At 31.4% G+C, this 24,231-nt stretch overlaps 2 protein-coding genes across 6 annotated transcripts; one reads left to right on the top strand and one right to left on the bottom strand.

Annotated features, from left to right (window-relative positions):
• The first annotated feature begins 283 nt into the window (after positions 1-283).
• Positions 284-6,216, top strand: LOC108729799 (probable ATP-dependent RNA helicase DDX23). 2 transcript variants are annotated; one of them, XM_018459108.1, is made up of 9 exons: positions 284-852; positions 1,725-2,060; positions 2,474-2,896; positions 3,066-3,192; positions 3,310-3,433; positions 3,724-3,839; positions 4,536-4,796; positions 5,144-5,318; positions 5,819-6,216. In XM_018459108.1, exons 1-9 carry the CDS (start codon positions 284-286, stop codon positions 6,040-6,042), a joined length of 2,355 nt encoding a protein of 784 aa, XP_018314610.1. In that variant the 3' UTR covers positions 6,043-6,216. The 2 variants fall into 2 exon arrangements, with proteins under 2 accessions (XP_018314610.1, XP_018314611.1); XM_018459109.1 differs by having other exon boundaries at positions 1,728-2,060; positions 5,819-6,042.
• A 46-nt stretch (positions 6,217-6,262) lies between these two features.
• Positions 6,263-23,390, bottom strand: LOC108729800 (prostatic acid phosphatase). Of its 4 annotated transcripts, XM_018459110.1 has the most exons (8): positions 23,345-23,390; positions 19,157-19,357; positions 12,820-12,917; positions 7,879-7,977; positions 7,565-7,804; positions 7,250-7,435; positions 6,786-7,121; positions 6,263-6,519 (listed from the first exon to the last, which is right to left on the bottom strand). In XM_018459110.1, exons 2-8 carry the CDS (start codon positions 19,209-19,211, stop codon positions 6,343-6,345), a joined length of 1,191 nt encoding a protein of 396 aa, XP_018314612.1. In that variant the 5' UTR covers positions 19,212-19,357; positions 23,345-23,390; the 3' UTR covers positions 6,263-6,342. The 4 variants fall into 4 exon arrangements, with proteins under 4 accessions (XP_018314612.1, XP_018314614.1, XP_018314615.1 ...); XM_018459112.1 differs by lacking the exons at positions 19,157-19,357; positions 23,345-23,390 and adding an exon at positions 15,608-15,745; XM_018459113.1 differs by lacking the exons at positions 12,820-12,917; positions 23,345-23,390 and having other exon boundaries at positions 19,157-19,231.
• Positions 23,391-24,231: the final 841 nt, after the last annotated feature.

Here is a 24,231-nt window from a genome sequence, read left to right as displayed (position 1 = left end):
ACGATGAAAATCGGATGCAGTGTGAATCCAGCATAGGCTTGCGACGCGAACAAACCTATTTCGCGTGATATCGCGTATATGCTATGATTTCGCGGATGATAGATTTTCTAACCTAAATAGTCGTCAGTTTTATTAATGCTTAATATCTCATTTTGAGGGGCAGTGCGACGCTTTCTTTTCAACCAGATTCGTTCATTTCGTGACTAAACTGAACAATTACCAAATTGTCGAACGTTTCTTAAGTATCTCAATCACAAATTCATTCGTCCGATTTTCCTTTTAAATGCCACATGACAAGAAGATTATGCGGCGTAGCCGATCTCGCGATCGCGAGCGGGAACGCGATCGGGAGCGACGCGACCGTCGGCGCACTAGGAGTCGCTCCAAAGACCGCAAAAAGGATAGGAAACGGTCCAGATCGAGAGAACGATCACGGGAACGCGACAGATCGCGAGAAAGGGAACGTGAGCGCTCGAGGGAGCGTCGAGGAGACGTGAAGGACAGGTCCAAGGATGAGAAAAAGCGCAAAGGTAGTCCCACCTTCGCTGAAGATGACTCAAAGAAAGATCTGAAAGGCGATGCTAAGAAAGAGGAAGAAGAAACGGAGGAGAAGACCAAGTTGGCGCCAAAAAAGGAACCATTGAGTCTGGAGGAGCTCCTAGCCAAGAAGAAAGCAGAGGAGGAAGCTCGAGCTAAGCCAAAGTTTCTCTCCAAGGAGGAACGAGCGGCCCTGGCATTAGAAAAACGTCAGCAAGAGGTTGACGCTATAAGGAAGCAGCAGGAAGAAGAGCGCAAGTTGCTGTTACACAGTGATAATACTAGCAAGGAGAGGGAATGGGACGACAGAGACAGGTATTTATAAGATTCCACTTGGAAATTTATTATATTGCACTCAAAAATTAATTGTATGATCCTGTAATATTTTCATTACATTTGTCTTTATAAACTATAATTGATAATAGTATATCTTTTTAAAATCTGTAGTTGGTTGCTAATGGTAGTATATTTTGTGCCTTTACGTATAAGATTTGAAATCAGTTAGAGTTAGATTTTAAGTTTATTGTATCCAATTTCTAATTCTAGAAAGATGAAAAAATATTCATTAATATTTATTAAGATGAAAACATATTTATAAATTTATTTAAAATACATATTGGCTATTAGATTCTGCAATTAAAAATAGGGTGTGCCATTTAAAAAAATCGATATGACCTTAACTTGACCTTGGCGACGCCACCCAAAGTCAGACTGACCAGATCAATGAATAGATCATTTAAAATCCTACAACTTTTGCAGAAAACATTTCTTTCGGAAATGCTTAGTTTCCGAGATATTTCACCAGTCCGAGACTTTTTACTCACTCTATATACATATATGTATTAGTCTAACATCTAACTTCTATCTTAATAAGCTTCTCATATTTAGTTGATTTATTCATATAAACGATCCTGTTTTTAACCCTGTTTTACACGGAGAGAATTTTTTCTTAGAGTTTACCCTGAAAATATGATAGTCGTGGCACAACATTGTATTTTGAAGAATTTTAATGTAAATTCTCTCATTCATTGATAAAATTACAATAAAGTATAAAATAAGTTTGATTAATTTTACTGATGTGTAAAAATCTTTAAAATATTGTATTGTACCACAACTATCATATTTTCAGGGTAAATTAAAAAAAAAATTCCGTGTAATTATTGTTGAAACAATATATTTTTCATTAGTAGAAGGAGAGAAAGCCAACGCTCGCGCGATGAGGATATTAAAGACAAGGATAAAGAGAAGGAAGTGGAGGCTATCAAAGAACGGTATTTAGGTTTGGTGAAAAAGAAGCGGCGAGTTAGAAGACTGAACGATAGAAAATTTGTTTTTGACTGGGATACTTCAGAGGATACTTCTGTGGATTATAACAGTATTTACAAAGAGAGACATCAAGTGCAATTTTTCGGTAGAGGCAATCTTGCAGGCATCGATATTAAAGCACAGAAGCGGGATCAGAGCAAGTTTTACGGCGAATTATTAGAGAAGAGACGCACAGAGGCTGAGAAGGAACAAGAGAAGTGAGTATTGTTGCTGACTATATGACTAGTATTTCTTTTTAACTGTAGATTTCCAACATATAGAATTTCAGTATCTGAAATTCTATATGTTGGAAATCTACAGTTTTTCACAACAAATCTACAGGATTTCACAAGGTAGTAGTCTTCATAGTTACAAGTCAAGTAATTTAATATAATCTTTATTCATTCCCAACTTCTGTATGATAACTGGCTTCAAACCTCCTTTTTATATATCTTTAAATAAATATTGATAAGAAATTAGTTAGTCCCAATAAACATTCTTTATACTAAATAGATACCAATAGAATTTCTTGGTTAAATTAAAATAAAATTGTCTTTTATAATTAATTTTGTTATATTGTTACTGTTACTAGTTATGAGAATTATAAATTATGTATTTTTGCAATTTTAAGAATGAGATTGAAGAAAGTGAAACGAAAAGAGGAAAAGCAAAAATGGGATGATCGACACTGGTCCGAAAAAGCTTTGAACGAGATGACCGAACGTGACTGGCGTATCTTCAGAGAAGACTACAATATCACGATAAAGGGTGGTCGCATTCCTGATCCCATCCGCTCCTGGAAGGAATCTGGCTTCCCAAAGGAGATCCTGGACATAATTGATAAAGTTGGTTACAAGGACCTCACGCCCATTCAACGACAGGCTATTCCTATTGGTCTGCAGAATCGTGATATCATCGGCGTCGCTGAAACTGGTTCGGGAAAGACTCTAGCTTTTTTGATTCCTTTGCTACTATGGATTACTAGTTTGCCAAAAATTGAGAGACTCGAAGAAGCGGACCAAGGACCCTACAGCATTATTTTGGCACCTACCCGGTATCAATTATTTTTCTAATTACTTTGTTTTCATTATGTTTTCATTTGTTTAAAATTGCAAGTATTAATTAGTTAATATTGTTGTTCGATTAATCGCCTAAATTTTATGAAGAACATTTTGATTCGTATAAATAAATATTTGTATTGTATTGTATAATTTACATTACAGTGAGTTAGCACAACAAATAGAAGAAGAGACCAACAAATTCGGTCAGCCGTTAGGCATTCGAACCGTTGTGGTGGTGGGTGGTTTATCAAGGGAAGAGCAAGGTTTCAGATTGCGAATGGGTTGTGAGGTAATCTCTGCTATGTATCATTATTATCAACTTCAACTATTTCCATAAAAAAATGTGAAATTGATTAAAACTAAAAGTCTATAACTAAAATATCAATTAAAAATTTTTTTCTTTTAGATTGTTATTGCTACACCTGGCCGATTGATAGACGTTTTAGAAAATCGATATCTCGTGTTGAATCAGTGCACTTATATCGTATTGGACGAAGCCGATAGAATGATAGACATGGGTTTTGAGCCAGGTACTTTAAAGATTTATAACAAGCTCAGTTCATTTAAAATATAATTTTAAAAAAATATTGAAATTGCTTATTTGATCTATTAACATTCTTACTTCTTTCAAAAGATGTGGTTTTTCATCATTTTTATAATTAATAAAATTATATACTTTACAAATATTATGTTAATTGGACATATTTTACGTTATTTTTTACTATTATTTTTTTTATAGAAGAGTCTTGTTATATAATATATTATATACGCACGCATGCATCAAATATAAAATATTTTAAAAAATAATGAATTTTTTTAGATGTTCAAAAAATTCTGGAGTATATGCCTGTGACAAATTTGAAACCAGATAATGAGGACGCAGAAAATGAGGAAAAGCTTTTGGCCAACTACAATACAAAGAAGAAATACAGACAAGTATGAGAAGTATTTTTAAATTTGTTATATGGTATTTGTTTAGCAGTTTTGATTCATTAGATCAGGACCTCCCAAACTTGTGAGAATTTTTTATGACAAATATCCGTGACTTATCTAGCTCCAATAAATATGAAAAAAGAGAGAGAAGAATAAATTATTTTTTATTTTCCCCTCTTTACTAGAGGGGATCATTTCATATATAGGAATGTTCGAATGTTTCGGCGCCTTATCATATTTATATTATGAACATCTCAGATCGATTGTGGTTAATGTCCGAACGTTTCGGCGCACAGTCACTGAGATAATTAAATTAAAAAAAAATTCAAAAATTTGTATTATATTCACAACATTTAACTTTGACCGATCATTGGCGTTCTTTTTATGAATAAATTATTTATTACTCTTTTTATTTAGTAATCTCTCTCTCTCTCTCTCTCTCTCTCTCTCTCTCTCTCTTTATTGAATATAATTTTATAAATTTATTTCTCAGATACATAATGAAATATGTATTTGAAATGAAAGCGATTCGCGATCAAGTAAATTCAATATTTTGTATCTGGTATTTCTAAGATGATCGTCTTTCTTTTAAGAAAATCTTATCATCTCGTCATTTGTATTTTACTAGGAATCAAAGGGCGATTGAGATTTATATGATTAATTTGTTATCGATAATTAATGATTACTTATTGCTTCTAGACGGTGATGTTCACCGCCACAATGCCACCGGCTGTGGAACGACTTGCTAGGACTTACCTGAGGAGGCCGGCTGTAGTGTATATTGGCAGCGTCGGTAAACCGACAGAACGCACTGAACAGATAGTTCATATAATGGGTGAAGCTGACAAGCGAAAGAAACTTATGGAGATACTCAGCAGAGGTGTCGAGCCGCCTGTCATCATATTTGTCAATCAAAAGAAGGGTGCGGACGTTTTAGCGAGAGGCTTGGAAAAATTAGGAGTACGTAACTTAAATTTGAAAGTGATAAATATAATTATTTGTGAATTCACACTGAATAGTGTAGCTCAAACAATTCAGTGATTCTTTAATATGATTTCTCCTTACCTTTAGTTCTTAACTAAGGATTTAAATGTAAAAATCCATACAAAGTATCACTGAGCGCTCACTGAGTTGTTTTGTCTGTTGAACCCTGTCATTGTAACGAATCTTATTCCAATTTTGTAGCATTCAATTTGTCGAACTTGAAATTTTTTCATGACGAGATTATTCGGGAGTGCATAAGTGTAGAAACTGCAAAATAAGATCTGCTAAAGATCTAATAGGTCTTTTGCTTTGTTCTGTTCTAGTATAACGCTTGTACTCTACATGGTGGTAAAGGCCAGGAACAGCGAGAGTATGCTCTGGCATCTCTGAAAAGCGGAAGCAAGGATATCCTGGTAGCCACTGACGTTGCAGGACGAGGTATTGACATTAAGGATGTGTCGATGGTCATTAATTATGATATGGCTAAAACCATTGAGGGTAAGTTATATGATTCATCTTTATCATTCCTTCGTATAATTATTAGGGCCTGAACGCTCTAATAACTACGTCAAATTTTTATTCTCAATCGCCTGTCATTTTTTATATTTATTTGTTATCTCGAGAGCTCAATTTTATCTTATTTTACTTATTTGATATTAAATTAATCTGGACTCAACTGATTATCTTCGCTCCACGAAGCCAGAGACTCCAAAGACCGAAATGTTGCTATCACTTTAGCAAACATCCGATCTACTTACGCGCGTAGCGATTTTCTGCGTTCACTTTGATCGTACACAAACGTTCATACCTTAATAATTATTAATGTTGGGATCGCTGAAGCATTTAGTTTTCTCAGCAAGAATTAAAAATTAAAATTATAATTTATTTTTAAAAACAGTTTGCCAAAACATAATTTCTCAATAAAGATGAAAGTTTTTTTTAATGAACAGTTAGCTATGATTTATTTATTTGTATTCTTTATTTATTATTTTTTACAGATTACACGCATAGAATTGGTCGAACTGGCCGCGCAGGCAAAGCTGGCCTTGCTATTTCCTTCTGCACAAAGGATGATAGCCATTTGTTTTATGATCTTAAACAAACGATACTTGCTAGCCCAATATCTACCTGTCCGCCGGAGTTGCTTAATCATCCAGATGCCCAACATAAACCGGGGACGGTAGTCACGAAGAAGCGACGGGAAGAGAAGATCTTTGCTTAATTCTTCTTCGTAGCAGGCACTTTGTGGTTCATAAGTTCAACATCTTTAATAGAGAAAGAGACGGGGGAGGGAGAGAGATAAAAATCATTGGTGAAGAGACGAGAATTTAAGGATTTGCTTCAAGGACTATGCTTCATAAATTAGCAATGAATTGGATTCCCAAAAACAAAACAACAAAAGTTGTTTCTATATCAGTAATGTATATATATATTATATATATATATAGTATAGCTATTTACAGTGTGCATACAATAAAGTTATTTGAATTATAACATAACTAGTATGTAACAGTTTCTATAATTATGGAGGTGGCGGTGATGGAGTTGTATAGTTACTATCAACTTTGCACTCTTCCTCCCAATCATCTGGTATTATTGGCTTCATGATCTCCATGAACTTGTCAAGAGGACATACAGTGTTGCATCCAGGTATTGTCATTGGATACGGATCATGAGCTGTCGTATTTCTTAGAAATATCTGTAGCAGGGATATTTTCATTATTCAAGAATGCTAAGAATTATTTATTAACATGGAATTAATGAAATTAGAGATACTATCAGAAAAAAGTCACAAATATCACTAAAATTTTCAGAGAATTCACACATTTTCTGTTACTATTGTATGAATCTGTTTAAAAAAAACTATCAATGTCTGGAAAATAACCAAGACTTAATATTTTCAAATCTTATTTTGAATAATTCTGAAGTATTTAGAAATTCTGAATTGCTTTGGAAAATACTTACCTGAACGTTCCATTCACCTTCGTCCTCATGCAGTTCTATCATCGTCATGATGTTATAGTAGGGCAATTGATTATACCAAATGTGTAAGGTGTCTAGCAGGGTAACGATAGTGCTATCATGACCTATATACATAAACATTTTTCTTTCTTCGGGCTGTAGAATACCTCTCCTTTTCGCTAACATATCATCGGTGAATTTCTTTAGCATGGGGCCACCCTTCAGTCTGCGGAACTCATCGCGATATGTGTTAAGTTGTAGCTCAAATAAGGTCAAAGGTATTAATTTATCAGGATAGTAATCCTTTGTCCATTCTGGTAAAGCCAAATTCATGTATTCCTGTAACATTTTTGGATAATTAAAATTGATTTTTTTTTATGACAAGCTAAGTACACATGTGCAACTTTAGTCATTTCACAGACTAGTCCTGGCATATCAGTTATTTAAAAAAAGATTAGATAGGCTACCTCAGCTGATAACGTAGCATAAAGTGAACTAACATCGTCAACAGTCATAATTGGCATGCCTGTGAAATTCGAGAGCTCTGCAAACAATTGCTTACTATCCTCGTGCAACTTTCGGACTTCCGGTAAGTCGTTTGTTGAAGAACGCAGTTGTGTATATCTTGGACACATGTTCCATATTAACATAAGCTGAAAGATTTATAGATCATTTACAGCAAAAGTAAATGAACTCTGATGTGGTTCATTGTTTCAACTATATTGAATTATGTGTGACACACAATCGGTTTGTCTGAGCAAATATTTACAGAAGTGGTTTACCGTGTCGTCTTGACGTTTCTGATAAAACAGTGTGACTGGCTGCCAAGGTAGATCAGATTTGAACGTCTGCTTCTTGCTAGGTTTCCACAAAGCAGCAGATTCCAACTCGCCCGACATTTTCGTACGATCCACATCGGTAGTCTGCAGATGAAATATATCGGGATGATACGTCAAGCCTAGAAAACAATTATAACGCTTTCGCAGAAACAATCCTTGATTGTACTGGTTCCTTCTTCCTTCCTAGTTTAATTAATTACAGTTAAGTTTGATTCGTAAAACAAATTTGTTTAAAAAGCAAGAGGCATAATATTTACATATGTTAGCTGACCCCAACCATAGGGCTCCATACTGTCATTGATATGAGGATCATTTGGATAGGTATCCACAGGTGCCCTGTCTCCATGTCTTATTACCTAAAAACAGGAAGACATATCGTGCAACATTAATTTTATTCTTGAAAGCAAATCGATAGTAATGATTGATTTAGTCATTTTCACAAAGGATACTCAATAACTTTTGACTTTGAAAAATCTCTAGCTGTTTGATTATTAGATATGTACGTCATACGCGATGAACGGACAAAGATTACATAATGAAATTCAATAAAAAAAGAAAGTAATTTTAGCACCCCACAGCTCAAAAATCAATAAAATTGAACTACGAATTGATCTGTGTCTATAACGAATAATAATTCAAATTAATACTAACGGGCTGTTAGGCTTCGCTAGATATTCTATGTTAATTAATATTTTCTTTATTTTAATATTTTATAAATCATAAATTAATATTCGATGCGTTTTTGCATGAAACAAAAGATAATCTGGGGGTGCGTTATCCGAGTTGCGCATAATATATGAAACGCATTATGATGGTGGATTATTATATTATTATACAATAATATACAGAATGTCTCAATAACTATTACCACCTGAAATATCTTCTAATCTATAAGGTGTAGAGAAAAATTTATATAACTAAAATTACACGGTGTAAAGGGGGCTATCATATGGTGAAAATAATTTTTGTCCAGGTGGAGGCGCTTCGGAGATTTCAAGGTCAACTTCGTTTTTTTTTAAATGGAATTATATGAATTTTTTTACATAATATGATTCCTCTAATTATTCTGTATAGAAAAGTATTAAGATAGTGGTATCAAAAAATAGTTTATCAGATATTTTACACTTTACTCTGGCACATATTGACATAAAATGTTAAATAACTCGTAAACTATTAATTTTTTGATAATCGTACCTTAATATTTTTATGAACAGAATAATGAGATGAATGAGTGTGTAAAGAAAACACATACATATAACATTTTGTGTCAATATGTGCCAGACAATATTATATGCCTTTACACCGTTTTGGTTGTATAAATTTTTCTCTATACCTTATAGATTAGAAAATATTTTAGATGGTGAAATTGTTATTGAGACACCCTGTATATAACATAATATATATATTGTATATAGTACTATACTATTGTATTATATTGCTATATTGTTATTATATATATTATATTATTTTTGTTAGTTAAAAGTATTAACAATAATATCAAACTTTGAAGATTGACTTCCAAATTTAAAAATTCGTAATTAATTAAGATGAAATAAACTAATTAGCCTATCTTAAAATTGCTGTGTTATCTGAAGCCTTTTTTCGTTGAAGCTGTTAGAGTATTTCGGTTTTGGCGAAATGTAGTATTGAAGGGTTTTTGGGGTCACTGATTTCGAATCCGAGTTCAAAATTTGAAAATTTAAAATGACTGAATCAATAAGGCGGACGGAAATGTTAAAAATCTTCCAATTTCAGCGAAATGTAACGTTAAGGAATTTTTGGGATTACGAATTCCAAATCTGGCTGACTGATTTCGAATTCAACATTTAAAAAGTCAGTATGGCGGATTTCAAAATTTGAAACCCTAAAGGGTTTTTTCATTAATATTTTTTTTTCATTAATGTTTCCGAAACGCTCCACAACACTCCGCAAAGAGTATACGGAGCATTCAAATACGCTTTGTATACACTTCCAGGATATAGAAATAAAAAAATTTATTTTAAAACGGAGCGTCATTGAACTATACAGCGAACGTAAACGAAGCGTCGTTGAGTAGTACGCGGGATCGCCACTAGAGGGACTTAGCGAAAACTAACTTCTCGAATTTAAAAAACCACACAGACTGGAATAAAAGACGTAGCATTGAAAAATTTTTCAGTTGCGTTCTAATGAAATAACTTTTTTGAAGTGAGCCGCTATAAGGGCTACAAGATAAAAGCATAATAATTTTTTTTTAGATGTTTACCGAACAAATGAAATATATTTTAAAATATTATCATTTGCTTAGCAAAGACCTCGATCAAATTTTATTCATCGTCCTCCAAGAACTGGACGATGCTTTGTTTACGTTCTCTAGACTGTCTAATCACGCTCCGTTTACATTCAATGAATATTCTGCTCATGCTTGCCGAAAAACTTATCTACGCTTTATTTATGTTTCTTTAACGTATAGTTGACACTTTCTTTACGTTTCATGTTCCAATTTACGCTTTTTACGGGTTTCGTTTACGTTTCCGTTACTTTCCTCTTACACTACCTTTACACTCCAATATAACGTTTTATTGACACTCGCTTTACGTTTTATTTTCATCAGTCACAGTCAACGTTAAGTTACTCACTGTTCCGACCCTTATGTTTGTACCTAAAAAATGTCCTCAAATAACAATTTTTGACCTCCCTTCCAGACTGCTTTTCTATTGTAACGTACATCCTCACACAAAAAAAATTCGAAATCCTGTCCGACCCTGTTCCTTAACAAAGGCAGTGAGCGATCACTTCAACGTGAGCTAGTGACGGCATTAGTCGATAGATAACATTTATAATGTGTAAATGTGCATGGTGTAAAGTAAGCCTATGTTTCACTTGTTTTTATGATAAATATCACCCAAAAAGTTGTAATCAAATTGCAGATGTTAATAATAGTGATGAATAAAAGTTTTGGTTAGCTCATGTATGTGTCCTCATTTTTATAAATGAATACGTGTCATAAATACACGCATCTGATTAATGTAAGATTAATGTAAAATTTTTTGCTCACAACAGAGGAAATGCTAAGAGGAATTCCCCGCTTATCGGCAGAATATTTTTTTTGGGTGTATAATACATATTTAACATAATAATATAATAAATAAATATTATCTAGAAAAAAAGTAATAGGCAGGAAAATCGAATCCGGATCGATAGATTGGCGCCTATATAGCGCCTGAGCTACGAAATCTTGTCGATAATCGATTTAACGCGGCCGATATATATATAAAGGCCATCACACGTACAAAAATTTTAGTCGTAATCGTAAGATTGCAAGCAAATCGACCAATCACAATCAAAATTACGATCTCGCGTTTTAAAACGCTCGATTGTGATTAACCGATTTACTTACGGACTTACGATTACGACTAAAATTTTTGTACGTGTGATGGCCTTAAGACTGGAATAATGTTCAGATCATGGATTCTGAACCATCTTTTTACAAAAGATCGGTTTCAGAAATGTTTTTTGTTAAGAAACAAAAAGAAGGCATTAATAATCAGAGCGATACTGATAAATTGCCGAATGTATATTTTCCAATTATGAATATTACCATCCCCACTTAGTTTCCTTTCTTCCCTCTCCTGGATTCTCTTTGTCTGTATATATATATATATGTGTGATAACTCGGGAAAAATATCAGAAGCCTTTAGTCGAATTAAGTTTGGCGAATCCGCAGTCTGTCTTTGAACAAATAAAAATTTTTGGACATCTCTTTGAAAGGGATCTTGAACACAGGTATGAACTAACTCTTTCTACATAGAATTAATGATAGACAATAAATAGATTTTTTATTGAAATAGAACTTGGGAATTTTGTGTCATAAGGATCAAGCAAGATCAATAAAATTAACAAGTAGAAGATCAATACATTGTACAAGGATTAAAGATAATTATCTTGCGAGAAAAAAGATCATAGTGCCAGTTGAGCGGTTTGCTTCCATTATTTTATGTAATTTTAATTTGACGGCGTTTTAATCGACATCTATAAGACTAAGCGATTTTAATTTTTGTAAACAATTATCCAGTTTTTTATGTTATTTGTATATATTGAAGAAGGCCTGATCGAGAACGAAACGTTGATATTTTATTCTCATAGATTGTCAAAATATAATTATAATCTCCCTACTAAGAACCTGCGTTGTGGTGTATGCCCTTTATTTCATATTATTTTATTAGTAACCACTTGATTATATTTATTATTAATATATAAGCCCTTTCAAAATTAGTGTTCCAAGGTCCGCGACCTCTCCTTGTTAGTTGACCATGCACACGTAAACGTTTTTCCAGACGAACAAATGCCATGTGCAATTTTTCGATACCATAACGTTCTTAAAAAACGTATTTAAAAAAATAATTGTGCTACACGTCGAGAATTTTTCTCACATTCTCCCAAAATCAGCATCATATCGTCAAATCGACTTCCACGTCAAATCAAGCTATTTTCGAGGTTTTCGAAATTAATAGCACGTTAGTCAGCTTAGAACTGATTACAAAACTTTTATTTACATTTTCCGATGAATGCGTGTTTGTTTTTTTTAGTTAATATGAAGATCTTTTTTTTTTTATAAGAAGACATAGAGTCCTTCATATTAACCGGAAAAGTACACATAATAAATACACATACACATCATGATCTACTGAGCAATCATCTTCCTCTACTTTTAGAAGAATTACTTACTACTTAATATGAGAAGATTTAAAACGAAGAATACGTGAAGCTTGCGCATACAACATAATTATACATATTTATGCATGATTAATTTTTTACCGGGATATAATGCATATTATGTAAAAAAATTAATATAGTTCCCCCCCATTTAAAAAAAACGAAGTTGACCTTGAAATGTTGACTTTGAAATCTTTGGAACACCTCCTCATAGACAAAAATGATATCACTATACGATAGTCGTTTTATTAATACCATGCAATTTGATTCACTTTTCTCGGAATCTTATAGATTCGAAGATATTTAAGGTGGTAATAGTTATTGAGACACCTTGTATAATTAATAACGTCGTAGTATTCTCATGATTATTAATATGAAATTGAACCCTTTTAACATTAATTTTTGAAAATGTAAAATTTTAAAAGTTAAAGGAGTATAAAAATTATTATACTATTGACAAAAATTTTGTGTATCTAATATATACATATACACATCATATATACCACTGTAACTAGTCGCAAAGTGCTCTTCTTAGTTTCGTGATGCTGCATGCATTGTGTGTCCGTTTCCGTATTCGTAATCTTGGAGAACAAAGGTATTGCTAAAATATACAAAATAACATTTCCATTATATGTCTAGGGTGTTTCTAAATTGCCGTGTTTCTAAATAAGGAGTATAAAACATGATACATTATGCTAAAATAAACAATTTTTTCCTTTAACAAAATTGCATCTGACAAGTAGTTTTTGTAGAAGGGTAGGTTAAAGTCAGGCAAATATAATACAAAGTTTCATGTAACATATCTGTTAGATGTAATTTGCTACTTAATATAACTATAATAATGTAACACACGTGTTATAATTATAATTATATTGCTGTGAAGGAAATTACAACAGGCACGTCACATGCAACTTTATGTTTGTGGGGTAGTAACTAGTTAATAAGTTAAAAGTTAAATAAAAAGTTAAAAAGTGAATAATTTTTAACTTATCCACACAACACGAGTGTTTATCAACTCACAGTCGGAGGAGATTTCATTTTCGCTTTCCGAGTTTTCGTATCGTGTTATAATTGGAGTAATAATGTAAGGATTAAGTATTATTAGTGCCGAAACTATCTATTATCGAATCTAATATTTGTATATAAATACATTTTTGCACGTGTATTTGTATCTGTATTTAGATACATTTTAAGAGTATTTTACCCCTCATTGGACTGAGGCAATGTTGCTACTCTTAAACAGAAACTCACTAGCATTTGTAATTTGTAATTTTACAGATGGAGTTATGTTCTCCATATTTTTGTTAACGCAGGAAAAATCTTGCGTAAATGTGTGAGGTACGGATGAGATCGAATCCGGATACACGGATTGCTAGTCCGCGGACCGAGCCACCCGACGCCTCATATGAGTGTTCATACACTTATTTTAGCAATAAAACTAGATTAATTAATTTTATTTTTCTGAAATATATTTCAGCAAAATTTTTTCACTAGGATTGATTGTGAGTTATAATATGCCAGAATAAAGAAAAAATACAAAAATACACATATAGTTTTTTTTTTAATATTTAACAGCAAATTTCTTGAAACGTAAATTAGAGTAATTTGAACGAAATCGAATTTAATGTCCAAAACTATTAAAAATAATTATCCTTGTTCTCCTGTTCGAAATTATATAGAAACCTTGAAAAATTCTGAAAATTATATAGAAATTTAGAAAATTATATGAAGGATTCTAAAAAAGTTTAGTCAGAGCAGGGAAGTATTTTATAAATTTGGAAGTATTAAAATATTCTAGTTTAAATGCGTTAAATAAATGTGTTAAGAAAATGCGAAAAAGTTTTCATATTTCCTCAAAAATAAGATAGCCGGACCTTGTATGTCCTTAGTATTCAATATGATCTATTCGTGTTTGTAAGTAAGTAATGAATTTAACAAACACAGCACTAATCGTCGTGCAGGTTGTCTGATTCAATACATCAGTTTATTACTCAGTTTGTTGATTCTGTTATTATCAGTAAAGTAAAATACAGAACGTCATGGTCGCAATGTAATATTTCGTAGGTAAGTAATTGCTTTCTACAATTACAAAGAGAAATGATTACTTATTAATTTCCATAGTTTATATTATTAGCTTTGTATTTATACTTCATAATTTAACATTTTGTTTTGTTATTTCATAATTTACCATGTATTTAATTTGTTTTTGTCAACGTTTTTTTTACAACTAAAGAGAAACTGTCTAAAATAAAACTAATATGACATATTATACATATTAAACGTATACATATCGATTATAACGTTTTTTTACTATATTTATTATTCGAGGTCATGAATTTTTAATTCACCTGATAACGCGGTCGTAGAAGTAAGTAGATAAGTATAAATATAAGTCAACGGTTTGGAAAATATATAATTCTATATGTAGTATCAAGAAACATATCAATCTATCGATAAACTTATTGATTTTATAAAAGTAACATTATATACAGATCATTTTATTTTTTATTTCGCCAACATTTTTTTATGAAAAAGAGGAAAACGTAGATTTGAGCCACATTGAGTACATATATAGGTACCCAATATGGCCCAGCTCTACATTTTTTTCTTTTTAAATCCTACCTTTTCTTAAAACTTTCACTGCATCTATGTAAATATATTTGAAAATGTCTCATATTTTTTGTTCAGAAATGTTTCCTCTTTTAAATCTCACCATTAATTTTTAATTTTGGATTCAGTAAAAAATTAGGAAAAAATCGCAGAGCTTAAGTAGGTCATATATCTATAGTTTAATTATCTTATATGCATTTGATATCTTTATAACAGAGATTACATCAACCCTTACAGAAATCCAATTTAATAGTGATCAGTTTAATAGCGGAAATTATTTATTTTAATATTATTAGCACAGTTGTTAAATATTAAAAGCACAGTTGTTCAATGTTTTTAATATTCAAAATAACTAATCTACTATCTTCTAATATAAAATTTCTAAATTCTTTAGGAAAGCAGATGATTCACAAATAAATCTGCAATTTGATAAAAAAAACATAGAAATTCAATTCCTACATCATAGAAACATATCTGAAAGATCGCAAATAACACTAAAAGGACCATTATGCAACTTATTTTATGAATATTAAATTACATTTAAATCTTTTTATGTACTTTGTAATATATGTCATTGCCAAAGTTTCACAGTATTTTAGTTTTAAAAAAGTTCTGCATAACATATGATAAAAGAGTGGAGAGAAACAGGAAGAGAGATACAGCAAAAAAGAATTGATTTACCTAATGTCAGCGTAAATAGCGCGAAAGAAGAAAGAGCTGTCACTGAGGAGATCATGTTGAATTAATTATAAAAGAGCTAAATAGTCCACAACTAAACCTGCAAAAGAGCACATGCAGACGTGTGCAATCGTACTGAAAGATTCGTGACACGTGTGCGTAGATAAAGTCAGGCATCCCCTCTTTTGTAAAACGACTTTAGAGCTCATAATTCGTTAACAATTATTATCATATGTTGTATTGTTAAACCATTTGCTGAATCAACGAATCGCGTATTTAATAAAACTGTACAATTATGTAAGCTATCGACTTGCGATTAAATATTATATTGTTGTAAACACTGCGCACTTTTTACCGCACCGATTCCCATAGCCGGCCTCTTTTACTTTTTTCAATTGTAGCGGAGTCTTTTTTATTATTGCATTATAATTGAAACTGCATTTACCTTCTTTTTCTTCTATACATTCTTCGATTGCTTTAGATCGTTGTTATACATTGCGTAAGAAGAGTTATGTAATAATATACACACGCAAATATTGTATGCGAGTATCACGTCAGAGCATTTAATGAAAGTAAGAATTATCCAGAGTTGCAAAGAGATAATGATATTCTTGAAAAAATCCTTGATTCATTAGATTCTTAGATCAGAATAGATATTTAACAAGTTGTAGTTCTACGTTTTTTGAAAATATTATAATCTACGTATGTTAAAGCTTCTCTAAGGTTGATAAAATTATTAAATTGATTTATAAATATATTACAATTCACACATAATTTTGTATTATATGTACAACATGTATAATACAATTTTTACAATATTTACAACTGTTTGAAAAATTGATATTAAACTTTAAAATGATATTGAAATGATATTAAACTTTTAATCATATTAAATATTGAATCTCACCCAAAAACTTTTAAATTCGATACCGTTATTCTTAATTAGTTTCTCAATTATTTGATTTTTTATGCACTTGTCAATTTAATAATGTTTATACAATCACATACAAAACAGTTATCGCTGTGTATTTTCTTTTTAATCACTGAAATAAAACAAGAGCGCGATCACGTAATACGTGAGCAAGACTTTTAAATAAATTCTTGAGGAAAATATTATCTTCATAAGTTTTGCTTTTTTATCTTTGCTATTTATCGTGGAAAATACATGCTGGAAAAAATCACGAAAAAGTCACGAAAGCTTCAGAATATTTACTTCTTGAAATAATTAACTAATACATTAATTAATTTGATGTAACATTACACAGATTACGGCACACATTTTTAACTATAAATTTATTTAACTGTATAAAATATATGATGTATAAAAATATATGTTATATATTTTTTTATGTACTATATAATATTAGGTAATTATTTACAATAAGGCATTTCCCGAATTTTAATGTTTTTTCTTGCAATTTTGATAAAAATTTTTGTTGCGGCTCTAATGTAATAATCAACTGGGGGAGGTCGAAAAATATGTAACCTCCCTATTTTTTTAAATTATTTATTTCCAGGTAAAAATAAAGATGAGGGGAGCCTCCCTCAATGACTTTGATTTTGATAAATATTGTCATTGTTGTCAAGATCATAACCCTGAGTGATCTTGAAGAAGTTTTAACCGTTGGTAGTTATTCGTTAAAAAGATATTTAAAAAATTAGTTTTAAAAAATATATTATATAGTTATAGTTTTAGCGAAAATAATAATTTTTTTAAAAGCACAAACTATTTAAAAAAATTCTCTTTTTGAAGTAGAGAATTTGTTTTTAAGGAGATCCTAAAGTGAAGAGCTCGAACTCTGATGAAGTCATGAGAGGTCACTGTTTTTCCAGCGCATCGACATATCTTTATATACTACCATTAACGTTTCGTATTCACCATTTTTTCGGAATTTTTTTTAATTTGAATTTTTTCTTAATCCTACTTTAATAGTGTGCAGAAAACGAAACATAACGCATTCATTTTTTAATATGAAATATATTAAAACGTGTCTTTAATAAAGCACAAATATTTTAGATCGGCCATTTTGAATTCTCTATCAAGCTATTATTGATTTTTCCATTTAATAAATGGATTCATAGTCAGCGTATTTTAAAGAGCAAGTTCAGATTCATTTTGATAAAAAAATTCAATAACTACGTATAAAACTACATATCAATGAGAAACCCTATTTTCATAATTTATCATTTTTAATAACAGATTCATGATGACCTTTAAAACCCTTAAATACCAATTATCATGAGAAACTTCTACAATACATCCTATTCACTATAAGTTCTAGCGTGGTATAAAAAAATTCGACTTACAAAAGGAGACACGATATAACATAATAAAATTTATTTTATCCGCATTTCTGAAATATAAAATTATTTTTATTATTTCATACCCAAGTATTAACATGTTCAGCGTTTACGAAACGTTAAGAAAACGCTTAAAAAAGTCTATGTAATCGCTTTTTTAGCGCTTTGCAAACACTGCTGTGCTACTTGAGTATGGATCCCAAACAACTTTTTGTGGTTTATTAAGATTTCGCAGAGGAACCAAAAATTGGACATTTTAACATCCTCCTTTCTCAAAATTATGATAGAACAATTTAGAAATCGGATTCGTATATAGCGTCCAAAAAACTACTAGAAGTGATTTTCATTCTAATATTTTTCTAATGGAAAGATACTGACATAGATCTCTTAAAGCGAAACCTTGTTTCTCAAAAACTAATTATTGTATTTTATTAATACTAATAAAACCATGATCTGTTTAGTTGGCTGGCCGTATCTGCCATAGTTTTCGAAAAATCTTAAGAAGAAATCTTATTCACTTGTAGGTATTTTATACAGATAATTTCTGTAAAAGAAAAAGAATAGGAATATGTGGCAAAAACAAAACATTACTGCCCACTGCGTCAGTTTTGGAACCCATTTTGTCAGACGCTCATTTTTGCTTATCTTATCGAAAAAATTAATTATTACAAAATTACAAACAGTATTATAAAAACTGCTTATATTACCTGATAGAAGACACTTTTTAGTTTGTATTTATGTATTTAAAATTTTATTTTTACCTTTTTTGTTTAAGAAATATTGTCTAAAAACAAAGTAATATGTCGGTATCGACGAACTTCTCTATTTTTTTCAAACAGTATTATTTATGTATATTAAATTACATTGATTTCTTTACGCGCTTTGACACATATCTGGAGACACATGTCTCGACGCTAAGACAAGAGCAGCGACATCGTAGCGCGAAAAATCATTACCAAAGTTTCGTAGCATCTTTCTATTAAAAAAAGTTTTATATATGATGAGGTGAATTTGAAAAGGCAGGATTGGCAAAAATAAAAATGGTTGAAATATATTTCAAACTGTTTAAAACATGCTTAAATAAAAAAATTTTTTAACATGTTTTAAATGTTTTTTTTATATAGTACTGGTTAAAGCACATATAAAGCATTAAAAACGTGTATTTAAAAAACACAATGTTCTTTATTTTTCGCCAACTCTGATGAAAGAAGGAAATAAGATGATAGAGAAAAATAAAACTCTTGCATTTACCTAATGTCAGTGTGAGTAGCGTGAAAAGAGGAAGAGCTGTTGCCGAGGGGATCATGCCGAATTAATCGTGAACCAGAGGGCCGTGTGTCCACAAATAAATCTGCAAGAGGGACTGTGAAACACATACGGACGTGTACAACCATGTACTGAGAAAGATAGATCCGTGACACGTGCGCGTAGATAAAATCAGGCATCCCCTCTCTACGGTAAAACAGATTCGTCTGTAGAGCTTGTAAATTTGTTGATTATCGCACATTACATCGTTAAACCAATCTTATCAATCAATCACAAGTTACATAATGAAATGTTAAACAATTCGGTTTCTTTGTTTCTTCTTTTATAAATTTTCCAATTATGTTATTAATTTTTTATTGTTATTACACTGAGAGAAAAATGTCTAATATTTGTGACTAATTGACTACAATTATATGGTAAAATAATCATCGATGGGAGCTCTATTGTTATTGTTATTACTGTTATAATGCTAGTAATAAAAACCATATATTCAAACATGAAAAAATTATACTTTAAATTATAATAATTTTAAATATTAGTATAGTAAAATACCAAAATATATATATATATAAATACAATAATAAATACAATAAACATTTTTATTTAATAAATGCAATCGCAATTATAATGAATACATCTACTTTCCTAAATTCACTTACTATTTATGTAGTAATAATAACTAAAAAATATTACCAAAAATCTATTTTTAGATTTTCAAGCACCGTGTATAGCTATTATAAATAGCACAATTAATTATATTTGCATAGTTAAAACAATTACAAATATATAGCCCAAAAAATGACTATAAATTCAATTATATATTAATGCAACCATTTTTTTCTCTCAATGTACATATTGTATAAGAGATAAGAATCATGTAATAATATATGCACGCAAACATTGTATGCGAATATCACGTCAGAGCGAAAGTAAGAATCATACAGAGCATAAATTATTTGCATAAAATAAATCCTTAGTTTTCGTTAGATATAAATTTCAAATTAATATACAATTTATAGTAGTTAAATATTTATTCGTTTGTTGAAAATTCTTAACATAATTCAGAAGGCGAGATATTCGCGGGTTTGATCTCTGGTCGAGGTAATTTTTTTCGCAATAAAATTATTTGCAGGTTTAACGCTTATCAACATCATATTAATATCTTTTAATTCAGATGTCTATAAACATTAATATTATTAAATTGCTTGTCAATTTAATTTGTGATATCACTCTAGTTCTGTTAGTATTGCGTTTTAAGATAGAAAATTCGGAGAACAGTTTGCAGGATTAGACATATGTATATAAATTCACACAGAATTTATTTAAGCACCAAAGATCCAATTTAACCGATCCAATTTAAGGCCTTTTCAATTTGTTAATATATCATAATATATTTACATAAAAATTCCTAAAATATTATTAAAATATTATTAATTGTAAATTGTATTATAAAATTAAATATTATAATATATAATTTTGTATTATATAACATTTTACAATATTCATAGTCATTTGAAATATTGAGCTTTTAAATTCGATGTTATTCTGGATTAATTTTTCGATTATTTTTAATTTCTCATTTAATTTTCAACTTAAAGTTACAATTATGCACATGCAAAACATTTTCATGCTGCGTTATCAATCAACACGAAATAAAACAAGAGTGTGATCACGTATGTAATGCGACGTGAGCATGGCTTAAATAAATTTCTGCAACGCGAAGAAAATCAAGCGATGTAGTAACATTGTGATGCCAAGGGCGTAGAAATGTAAAACGGGTCGCATGATCGCGTGACGCCTGAATGTCATTGTGTACAATGTCGCTATCAATTTCTGGGCTCTACCATTAGTTTTATCCGGAGTTTTAACATCGACAAATTTTCGATTAAAATTAATTATTCAGAAATTAAAGCCGCAACCAAAAATCCAACAACATTTTATTATATAATGTTAGTGTGATCTTTTGATTGCAATCGATCTGAATAAAATTGGTGCAGCTATAAGTACCGAGAGATCTCGAGACCAAATCCGTAGAATATGTATCATTTTATATATCACATTATCAATTTTCAGATTTTTTTTTCAGTCACACGGATGGAAGCATACATGTAAAGCATTTTGTCTGTCAAGGTACTTTCACAATGTTTTCATATACAATATTAGTGAATACGTATAATAACACATGACCATAACAAAAAATTTTTGAAGAGCAACTCAAACCAGAGTAGGTATTTTTTATAGATTTTAGATCGCTGAATTTGAATAAATGAGGGAGCGTTTATATTGATCGTAACCGTATGTCGTAATCTATATACCTATATAAGAATTGACTAATCACAGTCAAGTATTCCCCTCTCATTCGACGATAAGAAGGGAATACTCGAAGATGATTGGTCAGTTTTTACAGATTACGGCACATGGCATACGGTTACGGCCAATATAAACGCTCCCTAAGTCGCTTACGAATTTGAATTCAGCAACCTAAAATCTATAAGAAACACCTACTCTGATTTGAGTTGCTCTTCAAAAAATTTTTTTTTGTGGTACGTCTTGTGTAATTATCTGGAAACACGGTACATTGTCTTGGCGCTAAGACAAGCGAAGCATCATGGCGCAAGACACGGAGACACTGCTTGATGTACACAAGCCAGAATACAGACCGACATACAGAGAAAGAGAGAGGGGGGAGAGGGGAGAGAGAGAGAATAACATATATATAATAATTTAAAATGTTAAATAATCTAAGAAATGAAATAAACAATACCATATCATGCAGTAATAGCAGTTCTTCATCAGAACTGTCTGACCACAAGTCAGAGTTTGACGAACTACCGCTACTAACGAGTTCCATCACAAAATCAATGATATTTAATACTACTTCCATGTTGGTAAATGTTAAGAAGACCCCATCCACCTCAAATTTTAATAAAAATACAACCCATGTATTTTCGCTTAAAAATAAGGATTTGGCAAAAAAAAAGTGTTGCTCTGCTCTACGAACCGAAATATTAATTGTTAAAATTGACGACTATACGAATTAGAAATTCATCAGCTCAGTTTCGTCCAAATTTTCTATTGGTAAATACGAACCAATGCGATACGAGCAGCCATTCATGCAGAGGCCCGTTCGGTAAATTTAGATCATGTAACTAGCAGATGACAAAGCAGTGGATGCACTATTCACTGCATAAACGAATGCACCCATTAGGTATGTTCGCGTTGCTTGGACTTTTGCACTTAGAGCCAATTTCACCAACTTAATCGGCCGTTAATTGACCAATCGCATTTGCTGTTTAGTAGAATTGACCAATCATGTCACTTGTATGATGATACAAGTATCAGGCTGCTCCTCTCCCTGATGAAGTGGACTGCAAGGTTCACGAAACGTTGGCATTCCAAGAATGGATCTGGGGATCCATTCTGTATCTTTAAACAAGGTGAAAATTACAAAAGTAAGCAAATTTACTAGGTGTTGACCAATGAAATTATCAGTATTCTAGTAAATTCGCTCACTTTTGTAATTTTCACCTCGTTTTGAGATACACAATCGACCCCTTGGACACGGAGAAAATCCGCGAAACGCATGATTTTAAAAAAATAACATTGTGTAGTGTGTTTTGGAAAGTTCTTAAAATAAGCTTTTTAAAGTTATTAAAAGAAAGTTATTAAAAAATTTTAAATAACCTTGACCGAATCTTAAGGATATCTTCTCAAGTTCAACTAAGGTCATCAACTTTTTCCCCCTTGAAACTATAAAACTTTTGTTTGAAACATATTTGTCTTAAGGCTAGCATCTACACGATAAGGTGTAAAAGCGCGGCGCAAGGGCGTAGACACAAGCTCAAGCATAAGCGTAAAAAGTCTGCATCATGATCCATGACCTTCTACACAGGAACGCGCGACGCAGGCGCGAAGCAAGCGCAAGGACGCGTACGTTTAAACGTTGGAGTCGTGATAATATCAAATAGATGAAAAACACTCCAAACAGCATAACAAGTCATTATGATGTCAAAATGACTCTAAAATGATCGTTAAAAGTCATTTTCCAATCATTTCTAATTCATTTTATTATCGTGACTTGTTATTCTACTTAGGAAACTGCTGTAACTTTTTACATTTGCTAGCAGTGTTAGCTGTTGTGTAAACATAAATTCAGTAGCTATAATATGGTACCTGACGAGGAAATACGTATATCTCACATTCTTCTGATACATTGTTCCTTATTGATTTATTATTACCTTCGTCATTATTATTAGCTAGAAGACACGATAGTGTTTTTGGTAATAATTTTCCTCATCTATATCTTCAATGATCCAAAACTGTAAATAACCGCGAAAAAATTAACGAAAATCCTGCGTAACGTGAGCGTAGGCGTTGGAAATAAAATTCATTTATTTCTGTTACACAATTGAGCCATACCGTTACGATCGGGACTAATCCTCTTGTGCCTGCGCCTGCGCCCTTACGCCACGTGTTACGCCTTGTTGTGTAGACGAGCTTTTAAACTTACAGATTTTGAGAAAATCGATTGAATAAATTAAAATAGTCCGCCCTGCATATGTATAATTTTATTATGTATTATATATTACACGTATGATTATATTCTCTTATATTAATTTTTAAGGCAATGAAAATGTGTTAATAAATTTATTAATTAAATATTGTCCATTTCGCTTACTTTTTTATATTTACCATGCTTCGATTCCATATCATTTTGACAGCTGTCGTAACCGCTTATTATTACACGCATCCATAGATAGTGGATCACACTCTGAAAACGTACATCAGATTAAATTAGTCAAACTACAAGTTAAACGGCAAATGAAAAATCAATTAAGCTATAAAAAAATAAACAGAAATCTATTCTTTCAATACCCAGATAGCAAAGCGTGTCTCAGCAAAATCACACAAATCTGTGATTGTTTATGATGTTGGCAACTTGCCATAGATTTGTCTTCAACGATTTCGAATATACCGACATTGTAGCAACATGCAGGCAACAATGCGTATATGTATTGTCAGCAGTTTAACAGCAAGATAGCTGCATCAATGTTATCTTG

The sequence above is a fragment of the Mycetomoellerius zeteki genome, unplaced genomic scaffold (genome assembly GCF_001594055.1).
Source record: "Mycetomoellerius zeteki isolate Tzet28-1 unplaced genomic scaffold, Tzet1.0 scaffold79, whole genome shotgun sequence".
NCBI classification, from domain to species: Eukaryota; Metazoa; Arthropoda; class Insecta; order Hymenoptera; family Formicidae; genus Mycetomoellerius; species Mycetomoellerius zeteki.
This window is presented reverse-complemented; position numbering and strand designations above follow the sequence as displayed.